Below are 14,312 nucleotides of genomic sequence, written 5' to 3' on the forward strand. Positions count from 1 at the left end.
TGCTGAATTTAGTATTAAGGACTTAGGCCGGTTGAAATTTTTTCTTGGAATAGAAGTTGCTCGTAGTTCTGAAGGGATTGCTTTGTATCAACGTAAGTACACTCTTGATTTGCTTGAGGAATATGGTATGTTGGAAGCTAAACCTGCTTCAGTTCCTATGCTGTATAATGGGAAACTTTCTAAGGAGAGTGGCACAAGATTACAAGATCCATTACAATATAGAAGACTGCTCGGACGACTCCTATATCTCACCAATACTCGTCTGGACATTGCTTTCGCAGTTGGGAAGCTCAGCCAATTTTTGGATTGTGCAACTGATGACCATTACAAGGCAGCACTACATGTTCTTCGATACATCAAGAAATCTCCTTCTAAGGGTCTTTTCTTCTCTTCAAATAATGATCTCAAATTGACTGGTTATGTTGATTCGGATGGGCAACTTGTTTGATACCCGTCGATCAATAACTGAGTACTGTTTTTTCTTAGGTTCTTCATTAGTGTCTTGGAAGAGTAAGAAGCAAATAACTATAGCATGTTCTTCCTCAGAAGCTAAATATCGTGCCATGGCACAAGCAACTCGGGAAAGTCAATGGCTTCTTTATCTTTTTAATGACTACCATGTATCTCATCCTCACCCAATCAATCTCTATTGTGACAATCAATCTGCGCTGTACATTGCAGCTAATCCGGTTTTTCACGAAAGAACCAAGCACATTGAAGTAGATTGTCACATTATTCGTGAAAAGTCTTAAACAGGGGTGTTGAAATTGCTACCTATTAAATCAGCTCATCAAACGGCTGATTTACTTACTAAAGCGTTATCACCGGGTGTCTTCGAACCTTTACTTTTCAAGTTGGGCATGCTTGACTTACACACCCCACTTGAGGTATTCTGATGATAAGAGAATAAATGTTTCAACAAGCCTTAATTCAAAGGAGGATGATAATAATGTTGCTGAACTTGCAACTAATTCAATCAGTTTCAACTTGAGGGAGGATGTTGGAGATGATATTAAGTTGGTGTCTAATGACTCACAAAAGCAAGCTGTAATTGATTATGATTGAATAACTATAGTTAATTTATTTACCATATTGAGTTAGGTTTTAGTAAGGTTAATTTTCTAATAGCTATAAATAGTGGATAACAATTTGTACTCACCTGTACTCAGTTGTTCGTTTTTAATTTTAAATTTTGTATTTGTTCATATGACAAATCTACTGAGTCTTCTTCCACCTCAATATTATTTTTTTCACTAAAATCATATCTAGACCACGATTTTTTCAGTGAGAATATAAGGTGTAATAACTCAATAAATATCTTCTAAAGGGATTTTTCATTCTCTTCAACAATAAGAAGAACTTATTTTTCTCTCTCTCTTAATTCATTATGGTTTATCAAACCATCAACATCATAACTTGAACACTTTAAAACATGAGATTTTCTTCATTTTAATTTAAACATTTTAAACAAATAACTCAAAATTGTAGCATTTTTTAAAAATCCGTTAAATTTGCAGTATATTGATACCAATTTTTAAATTAACGAACTGCAAAATATTTTTAAAAAAATTAACAAATACAGAGAAAAAGAGCATAATCATACCTTTTGAAAATTCATTTTTAATTTAGGATATTGTAGCATTTTTTCTTAACAAGTACAGAAAAGGATTGTTGATGTGGCAGTAAAGAGCCAGAGAAGACACACCATACGAAGACAAGTCGAAGAGAACCGTCGCAGCAGACACAAGCAAGCATAGGAGAATCGCCAGATAACATATAGCAGAAAGGAACCAAGGAGACTACCGAAACAAATGAAACAGGGGCAGAGGAGCTGTGACTCTATGAGGTTTAGGGCGGCACTAGTGCAATGCTCAGGTGGTGAGCTCTGCTTGGGTTAGGTTAAGGAGGAAAAAGGAAAAAAGGTTACCTATACTTTTCCAAAAGGTGGATGAATGAATAAGAATTTCTTATAATATTAATGAATTATGTAATTAGGTCACGAGTTGAGTCGAATTCTTCGATCTCAAATCCGATGTCCGAATCAACCACAATCAGGTATGATCGGTTTTACCCGGTTACTTGTCTCGTATAGTACCCAACATAATCAGGTCAAGTTGGATCTAATTAGGTTACCCGTATCCGTTTACATCCAAATACCAATCATCACCTTATACATCAAACACTAGAAGGAAGAAGAATTAAGTAGAAAAAACATCTTGAATGAAAAATCAAATATGAGTTGGAAGCTTGCACCAATAATGAAGAATATGAAACTTTAAAGAATTTAAAAGCAAAATTGAATAAGAAATGAAAAGCAAGTAACAAACTAATTGCAAGTTGTCCACTATCAATTCTAGTCTTAAGTATTAAGGATATTAGTTATTAGGTTAGTTTGCATATGATATAGTTATTAAGTAAAGTTTATAAAGAATATGATGTGAGTTTAAGAGTATTCAATTCTTTTCTACTAAGAAAGTATAATAAAGAGTAAAGACATATATTATTGTTGTAAGGTTCTTCTTCTTTTTTTAGTATATTTATGTTATTGTTAAGAAAAATTATATTGAAATAATGTGTATTATTAGATGTATTTATGTAAGTAAATGATCATGGACGAATTGATTGTGGATTTTAATACTTACCATGGGTATTAGAGTTAGTTTAATATCATACTTTAATTCAATGTGGGTTGTTAGAGAATTTGTTTGGCTTTTTTATATAAATAAATATATGAAAAACTTTATTTTCAGGAATACGCATGGATTGAAATTTTGTCTGAAATACGCATGGCCAACTCAAAGGCGTCGCCCACGAAATGGAGTTTTCCATCAACTCATCCCCTGCACCCGCGAAATGGAGGGGACAGCTGCAGGCTTTGCAATTTCGTGGCTGCCACCAAAGAGATGAAGCACCTCATGGCCGGCGCACACGAATTGGGGCATGTCTAGCCCACCGGACGGTTTTAGTTTCTCTTCCTAAAGTTTATCGAACAGCTGTAACTGATTGACAGCTTCCTCTCCCTTCTCTAATGAGAAAAGTCGTTGAAGAAACGCCAGAAACTGGGATCTGCTACAGGTTGCAAGGACTGGCCCAGACTCATCACTTTTTCAATAATTTTTTCTAAAAAAATCATAAATGTACGTACCAAAAAAAAGTTCACAAATGTTAAAGGCAAAAATATAAATGAAATACTTTTTCTATTTGAATTTCCATTTAGAGCACCGAAATTATAGTTTTCCAAAATTAAATATACTAGAAAATATCGTTTGTCCTAAATAATGATTTTGGAACTAGGTATGATGTAACAATATGTTCACATGATACATTCAACCCCCATCTGAGATACACAAAGTTTTATATTCAACAAGCATAGGGTGTGTTTGGAAAACTCGTTGGAAGGGAAAAAATACATTTAAATTTTTTGAAAGTTTTAATATTCTCTTTTATAATTGTAATTCTCATATACTATATTTTAGTGTAATTTTTATAATATAGATTATGATTTCATTAAAAAAGATAAATTAAATAAAAAATTAATCATAGATAATAATAAAATTATAAACGTTGGATTCTAAATTAATATTAAGAATAAGATTATTGAGAGTACTAGAATAAGAGTACGATGTAAAAAAATACTAAAGTAACAATATTCTTTTATATATATAAAATTTATATTTTTTATCTTTATTTAAAAATATATTTTTTCTATTTTTATATGTTATTTTTATTTTAGTAAATAAATATTAATTTTATTATAAAATTAATTAATAAGATCTATTTAAATATCTAAATTAAAATAATAGGATAATATAAAAAAAATTTTTAAGTTGATGTCCATTTTAGTAATTTTTTATTTGAAAGTGATTTTGAATGATATAAGCCAAAAAATATTTATTTTACTATAATCCATTTTAATACAAAAATTACCAAATAATTAATTTTATGCAAACTCCCGTTTGTAAACTGTAATCCAAACACACACATAATCCTTGGCTTTCTGTACACATTTGTTAGGTAGCGCCTGGAGTTCCAATGAATCTCAAATTTAGTACTGTGTTTAATAATTTTATATTAAAACTAAATTTTATTTTTTAATATAAAATTTTAATTTTTTAATATTTTTAAAAAATAAAAATACAAAAGATTGAAATTTTTCAAAACAAAGACTAAAATTTTAATAATATTTATTTTTAAAATTATTTTTATTTAATTTTTTTTCAATTCATGCGTATTCTTGAAAATAAAGTTTTTCATATATTTATTTGTATAAAAAAGCCATTTGTAAGGTATGGAAGAATTCTTACATAGTTATATGTTTGTGAAGCAAGTTCAATTTAGCATCAATGAATGAAAAGTTGAAGAATTTGTGAAAATAACTTTTTCACCTAAAGTATTGTGAAAACAAGAGTGTTCTTTTTATAGCAGTTGTTAAGCAAGAGAGTTATTGTCAGAGAGGTAATGAAAATCAAAAGTATTCACATGTTAGTTTATTATAACAATTGTAGTGAGATTTTCAAATAAAAAAAATCCAAAGTAGTTTAAAGATAATTTCTATCCACTAAAAGGTTGACAATCTTTGAAGTCTTGTTGAAGTAAGTTTACAAGAAAGAGATGATATTGCAATTCAAAAAAATGTTCAATTGACGATATGATAATGGAAAAAGTTCTTTATATAATGTCGATAAAGTACAATCATGTAGTGATTATAATATTAGAGTCCTGTGTTAGAAATACGAAGATACATTGAAAAAAAAAGAGAAGGCCAATGTCTAGAAAAGAGAAGACATCAACAATACTTGAAAGTTCAAAAGAAATTTATGATATTGAACTAAGTTATGCTTGTTGAAAAGAGATCATAGTTGCACATATTATCAAAAACAGAATAAAAGAAAGTTTTGAAGAAAGATCGTACAACAAGAATTAAAAGAAGATAAAGAAAAAAAAAAAAAAGAAAAATATTTGAAGAAAGTGATTGGCTACAACAATTTTAACATCGATTTTAATATTATACCCACTATTTGTGTTTAGATTCAATTATGTCCCTAGAAAAGTGAATTATGTAAATGTTGTAGAAATTAGTTTCAACATTTGATGAGCTATTTTTCGGAGTAGATCATCGATTCTATCCCAGACATTTATATTCTAATTTCAAGAAGAGATTTTTAAAATTCAAACTAAAGCGCTCATGATGTGTAATTGATGGTAAGATAACATTGAATCACTTTTACAAACGTTAGGGATACAAATAGGACGATTTAAACGTTAGGGACACAAATAGGATTTACTCCAAACGATTATTAGTGTTATCTTTTTTAAAAACAACACTAATAATATGTAAACAATCTTAGTTTAAAAAATAGTGTTCGTAACTAAATTAAGTTTATTGGTAATCTATAACCAAAAGAAAAAATGCTTAAAATACTTAATTCTGCAAACTTAGATCAAAAGAGATAATATTAAATATGTAAACAAATTTGTCATTATTGATCAAGTTACTAAAAGATTATAGATACTCTAATATATAACAACTCTTCAATGTTGATAAAAAGCCTATCTAATTGCTTACTCCTACAAGTTGCTAATCACCACCTTGTGCATCAACCATAGACATTAAAAGAAAAGTAGAAAGAATAATTTGAATCAAAATCAAATTGAGTTGCAAATTGTCTGACATTGAAGAATATAAAACGTTAAAGAATTGAAAAGTAAATTGAATAAGAATTATAAAACATGAAGCAAATTAAATGTAAATTATTCACCGTAAATTATATTCTTAAACATTAAGAATATGGCCAATACTACTGTGATGAAAGAGATATGGCCAATGCTAGCATGATGAAGGAGATATTTTTTTTAGCTGTCGAAGAGATATAGAGAAGCAGACTACTGAATACGTATTATCGTGTTCTTTAAAGATGGCACATCCTAACTGAAAGTAGAGGCTGCAGACTATGACGCATAAAAAAAATTAATCAAATAAGTATAATTTTGTGTTAATGATTATGATTATATTTTTGGATTTTTGTTATTTTGGACTCAGTAACATTTTTTATTATGTTGCGGTGTGAGCTATTTTGTTGTTTAATTGTTGTTATTCATATTTTGGATGGCGTATTATTGTTGTTTTTAACTGAAATTTATTATCATGATAAGTTCTACAAAATTTAAAGCCACACCAAAAAAAATCAGCCCAATTCTACTAAACCAAAAATGTATCTATGAAACAAAAAAAATGAATTGATTAATGATCACATTAATCATTGTGTAAATCACCATTATCATGACACTTCCCACCAAATATTATCGTCTAACACCTATGTTTTCATCTAAAACCAATCCAAACCCAAATATTATCGTTTGCATATGATTATTCGAACTAGAAAATATCACCAACAGTCTTCGATATATATTTTTTTTGTAGGTCGAATCAAAAGAAAGAAGTCTCCAAAATATTGGTAATCAACCTTACTGCCACTGTCAGCCAAAAACATATTCGCTAGCATATTATCTTTAGTAACATTATATCTTGCCATAGAAATATGGTTCAGCCAAAGATTTAGCTTTCTTCGAAAAAGTTACACGTGGTGGTGTGGAGTCTCTTTGTTTTTCAGTCACCACAGCTATGCTTTCTCCAAAAAAAGATTCTGTCTATGTGAGTTTTAGCCATCTTAGCACCCACCACTTTATCTTTGAAGGACACCTTTAAGGATTTGACTGTTTCTTCCAAGTTGATTCCCTCCTTGTCTCCAAATACAAATCCCCCTGCACTCTTCCCCTTATCTCTATCGTCGGCATTGCCAGCATTTTCATTGTGTTTCTCCTTCAAACATTTTCTCCCGCTCTCTCCTCCTCATTGTGTTTCTCCTTCAAACATTCTCTCCCGCTCTCTCCTCCCTCCTCCGCTCATGATTGTTTTCTCTTTTCTCTGACTGTATGAGATAAATTTGAGTCTTATTGACACTACTGTTTACAAATAATTGTTATTATTATTGTTATTAAATAGAGCTTAAGTCCGGAGAGAGAAGAGTTAGAACATTATAATTTTATGGGGTACATACACTTCATTTTAGTTATCAACAAAGAGAGATCCTAAATCAACTAGTGTCTAAAAACTAAATCAACAAGTGGTGTCTAAAAATTAAAAAATTATGTCTAGTTTAAGCTATTCTTGACTAACCCATCTTTGTCTACTCCAATCTATCTATGACAAAAAAGTCCAACTACAAAAAATATTACTGAATCCAAAATAAAAAAAGACAAAAGTATAATCATAATCATTAACACATTATACTTACCTGATTAATTTTTCCTCGAGTACCGTCCTTCGAAGAAGAAAATACACAACATTATACTTACCTGATTAATTTTTCTTCGAGTCCCGTCCTTCTAAAAAGAAAATAACACGTATTCAGTTGCCTGTTTCTCCATATCTCTTCAGCAACTAAAGAAAAATATTTCTTTATCACCGTAGCATTGCCCGATGAGTATTAGTCATTAGGTACTAAATTTGTATATGATATAATTTTCAAGTGAAATTTATAACGTTGAAATGGTTGTTGGTTTTGAAAACTGAAACGATTGTTTATAACTAATATTAATGTTATTGTGAAAAGAAAGTTACGATAAAATCATATCATTGAGATGGTTTATGGTTATGTAAGTGAATGATCTGGTTTTAACTTCTGAAATTCAAATAAGTTCGCTGTTTGCTCACAAGTACAGTAGTAGTAGTGAAGATCACATTGCATCTAATCCCATCGATGAGAATCATATTCATTAGTGCCCAGACATTCGACCAAAACTAGAATACGTTTAAATCTTTACAGTTCTTGTAAAACTAATTATAGTGCTCATAAATTAAGTTATATTATACCCCATCTTTAAAACTGTTACCAATGCTTATTAGATTATAAAAATAGAAAATCATCAACCGAAGTAGATAATAATAAAATAAGAGTTGAACAAACTAGTGGTAGCTACTGCATTAGAAACATGGAAAGCACATATGAACAATAAACAGCTAAAACTATAGGAAAGAAATTTAATTCAAGTAGACTTGAACTATTCAATACAAACTACAAATTTTTCACCAGACCAAAATAAAATACAAACCAAAATACAAATTCTCTTCCAATTTTTTCTTAAAAACACAAGTCTATCACATGCCCAATTTCCAAAATCCTTCCGATATCTACCAACCTTTCCAAAATCCAAACTTTGGAAGCCTCAGCCTCCAAACCCATAGAGGGTCCTTCCCTGCCTCTTCAGAGCATAAACAACATCCATGGCCGTCACGGTCTTCCTCCTTGCGTGCTCCGTGTATGTCACCGCATCACGAATCACGTTCTCCAGAAAGATCTTAAGAACACCACGAGTCTCTTCATAGATCAAACCACTGATTCGTTTCACGCCACCTCTTCTTGCCAGCCTCCGAATCGCAGGCTTCGTGATTCCCTGAATGTTATCGCGGAGAACCTTACGATGCCTCTTGGCTCCTCCTTTTCCTAATCCCTTGCCACCCTTTCCGCGACCTGACATTTTCTCGGGGAAATTTGAAGGATTTTCTTAGAATTCCAAAGTGTGATTTGGGAATTAGGGTTAGGGTTTTGAATAAAAACTGATGGTTTGATAAGTGGTGGGAAAATGAAGAGGGTGTGTTGGTATTTATTAGGAGCGGGAAGTGTTTTTTTATGAATGTGGGTGTAGATCTAGAGATTGATGGTTGCCGTTGGATCAAGATGCGATTGAACGGATAGAGATAATGATCCGTGGCTCGTTAAGTGGGATGTTCTTGAACGTCGATTGATTAGTTTGGACGGTTAGATTCATTTATGAAAGTAGATTTGCGGATTATGCACCTTTAGCGTCTTGGTGTTACTTTCGATGTAAATTTCCCAAATGCTGGATGCCTATAGTATTTAGGCTAATTTTTTTAGATATGGTATTGGGGTGAGTGTTATGCTGGAATATGATGATTATGGGTGATTTACACTGTTATGACGGCGCTGCGTTTTTGGAATTTAGGGGGAAGAAATCGGTGGCACCGATTTGAAGTAGGAGAAATCGGTGGCACCGATTTGTGTTAGTGAGGGTTGAAATCGGTGGAACCGATTTGTGGAAGGGGGAGGCTGTTTGGTATGAAATCGGTGCCACCGATTTGTGGTTGGTCCAATTTTAATTTAATCGGGGTTCACCAATCGGACCCACCGATTTGGGTGTGCAGCGGTCGGTTCCTCCGATTTCAAACCTTAGTCAATACAAAAAGCGGATGGTGGCCTCACAGAAGCCCCATTTCTTCCTCTTCCGCTAATGTTCATCCTCTTCTCCTCCCTTCTCTTATGTTCTCTGATTCTTCTCTTTCATTTTTGTAAAAAAAAATTCTGTGAGGCTGGAAATAGATAGTGTTATGGATGATAGAGTTGTATTGAAGATTTATTACTACGGACAGATCTTATTACAAACATACGAGGGAGTTCAATTTGTGTGTGAAAATCCATTGGATGTTGTTATTCCGTTCACATTGTCATTTGAGGAGTTGAAAGGTGTGATTTGTGAGAAGATAGGCACGCAAAGATGTAGGAGAATTTCGTGTATTTTGTACAGGTATCCTTTACCTGTGTTTGGCGGGTTTGTTCAATTTCAGACCAAGTATGTGATGGACGAAGCGAGTATGCAGGAAATGTTTTCAATGTACATGGAAAATCGCCACCGAATATCGTGCATCGAGTTATATATTGAGTTTGAGCAATCTGAAGCGGACCGTAACATTGAGTTGGAAGATTATAATAGTGAAAGCGAAGATGAATTTGAAAGTAACTATGAGATCGTCGGTCCAGGTGAGGACGAAGAAGCAGCTGTTGGCGCCATGAACGCAGATGTGGCGGAAGTTGCAAATGCACTAGCAAACCCGCATTCGTTTCAAGAGCCATCTTTCATGCGGTCGTTGGATTTGGGGGCTATGCACGCACCGGAGTTTCCGCAATATATGAATACAGGTGCGTAAACCTAGCTAGCTACGTGAATCTCTGAAGTAGCAGATCGATAAGTCAGATGAGTAATGTATGTGACCAGGCATTTGTGAGCATAGCGTTTGATTTTTTTATTAATTAATAATAATTTGTTGTGAATGATATGTAATTGTTGTTTACGTAGATGGAATAGCGAAAAATAAGACTATAACGATCTTACCTAGTAAAGTATGTTTATTAATTGAGTTGTAATGAAGGACTTCTTACTGAGTACATAATGAAGCATTTATTACTTTTGATGTGTGTAGCCCCTCCTGTTGTGGCGGATGGTGAGTTCACAGTGGGGATGGAATTCAGCTTTGTCGATATGGTTTGAGGCCATGTGCCACAAAGAGCCATCAGCAGTGGTTCACTTTGAAACAATGCCAGCTTACCAGGGGGATGATTTGGTTCCTGATATATGTGTTCTACATAGAGTCTTCTGGAGTTATTACCCCTGTATAAGGGCCTTCAGACACTGCAAGCCAGTGGTGCAGGTGGATGGGACTCATTTGTATGGAAAATACAAGGGTTGTTTATTGGTTGCAGTGTCACAAGATGGTAATAACAACATCGTGCCTATTGCATTTGCCATAGTCGAGGGAGAGACTTCTGATGCATGGCACTTTTTTCTGAGCAACCTGCGTCAACATGTGGTGACCCGTGATGGTGTCGGACTAATCTCTGATCGACACGATTCGATTAGGTCAGCTATTGAACGAAGTAATGGGGCGTGGTCTCCTCCAAGAGCTTTCCATATGTTTTGTATCAGGCATATTGAGTCCAACTTCTTGAGGAAGTTCAAAGCACCTTACCTGCAGAAGCTTATCGTCAACATTGGTAAGTTTGTATACAATGAACTTTTAATTTATTGTAAGCACGATCAAATAGACTAGTGTTCATAGTTGACTGAATGTTTTTCATAGGATATTCAAGGACGACCAGGGAGTACCAGATGCGCTATGAACGATTAAAGGAGCGGGGTGAGGCTTACACCAATTGGCTTGATCGGATCCCTCGTGAGCAGTATGCTTTGGCATTTGATGGTGGTTACCGATGGGGTCATATGACCACCAATCTTGTGGAATGTATCAACTCCGTCTTAAAGGGTGCACGCAATCTCCCAGTCACTGCACTTGTTAAGGCGACATTTTACAGGCTGAATGAGTTGTTCACTAGGAAAAGAGCTAAGGCTGAAGCCCGAATCAGTGCTGGACTTGTATTCTCTGAGATGGTGACAACCAAGCTGAATGCAAATCAGCGAGCATCAGGTAACATACAGGTTAGCTATTTTGATAGAGAAAATGAAGTCTTCGAAGTACGCGAGATGCCTAGTGGGGTTGAGTATGCAGTTGACCTGCGCCACTATCGGTGTGACTGTGGTGAATTCCAGGTTGACCGAATTCCGTGTAGGCACGTGTTTGCGTGTTGCGCAAATCAGAGGCTGGATTGGAAAGTGTACGTTAATGACGTTTACAAGATGGACCAAATTCGAAGAGTATACAGGGCTAGGTTTCGACCACTGGGAAATCCGGCAACGTGGCCTGCTTATCATGGACCTAGATTCGTTGGAAACCCGTTCCTCAGACGGGTAGCCAAGGGCAGGCCGAAGATGACCCGCTTCTTGAATGAGATGGACACTCGTATGTTGCGTCGCCCGAGGCGATGCAAGCAATGCGGTGCCGAGGGTCATAGTCGCAGTAGATGTCGTCAAAGTGGTGGACCGAGTGGAGGGTCATAGTCGCAGTAGATGTCGTCAATGACGGTCCCAGTTATGCCACCTGCAGACGGACAATCCATTTCCTAACTTATCTTACCATAAACAAAATACAATTTATATCAATTTTTTCAATGCATACTTTAATCAAAATTACCTATTTGCAACTGGAAAGACTCGGGGATTGCCAGGAATCGGCGCTAGAAATGGTAGCCGGTTCCAAGCCCAACTGACCAACAGTGTCAGTGGACCGTCCATCTCCTTGCAGTCGACACGAGTTGCCCTGCACAATGATCTATACAAGTGTGCCAGGCATGCCGAACCCCAACTAAACTGTATGATCTGGCCGAAGTTGCGGAGCAACGGTAAAAATTTCCAGTGCACCCCTGCACCCGACTTATCTGCAAATAGAACTTTCCCAAATAACATTATGTGACACTTTACATACATCTGCATGTGCACATCATCATTCAACACTATACGATCTCTCACACCCCTAAACCACGTTAATTTTATAAAGCTCCCTCTACATTCATTTTTGCTGGTGCAATTCCAAATTGGTGCAAGCACTCGGCTTCCAATGCCTCAAAGCTACTCATGGTCGGACCTGTAACCGGAAGACCATTTGTTGGCAGACCGAGAATTACCGCCACATCCTCCAAGGTCACGGTACACTCACCAACCGGAAAATGGAAAGTATGAGTCTCGGGCCGCCATCTCTCAATCAGAGCATTAATCATTGCTGATTGGCCTTTAATAACTCCAATTTGTGATACATAATAAAATCCAGTCTCGCGTAACTGTGCCTCAACAATTTGGTTATATGGATCCGGCGGGTGTAAATGATCGCACATCAACATCCTTGAAGCCTACAATACCACATTTTCCAGTATAAGAACAAATATAACATAACTATATTATTCAAAAACACAACTATACTTAACATGTCCATTACAACTAACTCCCAGTATAATAGCAATTCAAACATGTCCGTTACTACTATTCATATAAAAAAAACATAATACTAATTTTTCTATTATTATGATTATTATTATTGTTATTATTATTATTATTATTCACACAACATACACACTAATTTTTCTATTATTATGATTATTATTATTGTTATTATTATTATTATTATTCACACAACATACACACTAATTTTTCTATTATTATGATTATTATTATTGTTATTATTATTATTATTATTCACACAACATACACACTAATTTTTCTATTATTATGATTATTATTATTGTTATTATTATTATTATTATTCACACAACATACACACTAATTTTTCTATTATTATGATTATTATTATTGTTATTATTATTATTATTCAAACAGTATATATATACTAATTTTATTATTATTAACCATAATAATTCACGATCATAAATAAATAAAATAACTAATAAAATTTTCATTATTAATCGTAATAACTAATTAAATTCGATTACAATAGCAACAACAATATATCAATATCTCCCTATTCCAATTTATTATGTACAGATTTTCCTTTTTTTTTTTTTTGTACTATTTTTTTTTCAAACATTTCTTTTTTTTTTTTAAAATAATATACATGATCCAGATCCAGAGCTTCATCTTCATCACCCTAAACAAACATTCATCTCATCTCCATACATACATACATACAAGGTTTATTCTTATTTTTATTTCTATTTCTAACCACCTAATAATAAAATACATACATATATGTTTAATTTCTAAATTCTACTTAGTGTCATTACAATATATACTGTTAATAAAATAAAAAATTATCACTATCATTATCATTAAATAAAATTATTAAAAAAAAACTTATATGATTTGGATCTCCAAGATAGTTAACAATATGAAGCTCCGGTTGATTTACTTCCTTAGTTTTCCTTTTCTTTGGCATTTTTATTTTACCCTTTCCTAAGCTTCAGTGGTCCAACTATGGTGAAGGAGTGGGGTTGAGAGTAAGAAGAAAGGGAAAGTTGAGAGTGAAAGAGAGAGTGTTGTACCGTGTGAACGAGAGAGGGGTATAGGGGAAACGGTCACGGGCCACACCAGGGGAGCCAGCTGCATGTGCGACGTGTGGCAAGGGGTCACCAATCGGTGCCACCGATTTCAGACGTCCCTCTCCCAGAAATCGGTCCCACCGATTTCCTTCCCCCCAATCGGTGCCACCGATTTCTTTCACGGCGCCGTCACATCTCCGTCAAACACCCCAAATCCCCATAACTTTGAAAAACACCTACACCTCCCCCATATCAAAATTAAAAAACTCTAGTATTTACTATTGACTACTATTTCTTTAGTATTTGCTTTGTATTTACGGGTGGCAATAAGCGGTTAGAAGTGAATTTTTGTTCTACTCGATTTTATCTCGTTTTACAATGATTCATATAAAATTTATCTCGTCTTTATGTGGATAGTAAAAACAACTAAATCCTAACTTGTCTCGTGCAGATATCTTTCTGTTCCTATTAGTCTCATTTTTATTAGTCCCTGTAATTATTAAAATTTAATATAAAATTAAATTTTAAAAATTTATATAATCATAATTACGTACATAACATAAATTTTAAAAATAT

General features: G+C 33.9%; 3 protein-coding genes across 3 annotated transcripts; 2 read left to right on the top strand and 1 right to left on the bottom strand.

The window, feature by feature from the left end:
* On the bottom strand, positions 7,958–8,638 carry LOC107609436 (histone H4; the record flags this gene model as incomplete). The annotated part of the gene is given in 1 exon segment (XM_016311417.2): positions 7,958–8,638. A coding segment is annotated over 1 exon segment (312 nt). The 3' UTR covers positions 7,958–8,226.
* Positions 8,634–10,344, top strand: LOC110265022. The gene is made up of 2 exons (XM_021107754.1): positions 8,634–9,995; positions 10,277–10,344. The coding sequence occupies exons 1-2, from the start codon at positions 9,407–9,409 to the stop codon at positions 10,342–10,344; spliced, it is 657 nt and encodes a 218-aa protein (XP_020963413.1). The 5' UTR covers positions 8,634–9,406.
* LOC110265023 lies at positions 10,349–11,748 on the top strand. The gene is made up of 2 exons (XM_021107755.1): positions 10,349–10,847; positions 10,934–11,748. Exons 1-2 carry the CDS (start codon positions 10,349–10,351, stop codon positions 11,746–11,748), a joined length of 1,314 nt encoding a protein of 437 aa, XP_020963414.1.

This window comes from Arachis ipaensis, chromosome B07 (genome assembly GCF_000816755.2).
Source record: "Arachis ipaensis cultivar K30076 chromosome B07, Araip1.1, whole genome shotgun sequence".
NCBI classification, from domain to species: Eukaryota; Viridiplantae; Streptophyta; class Magnoliopsida; order Fabales; family Fabaceae; genus Arachis; species Arachis ipaensis.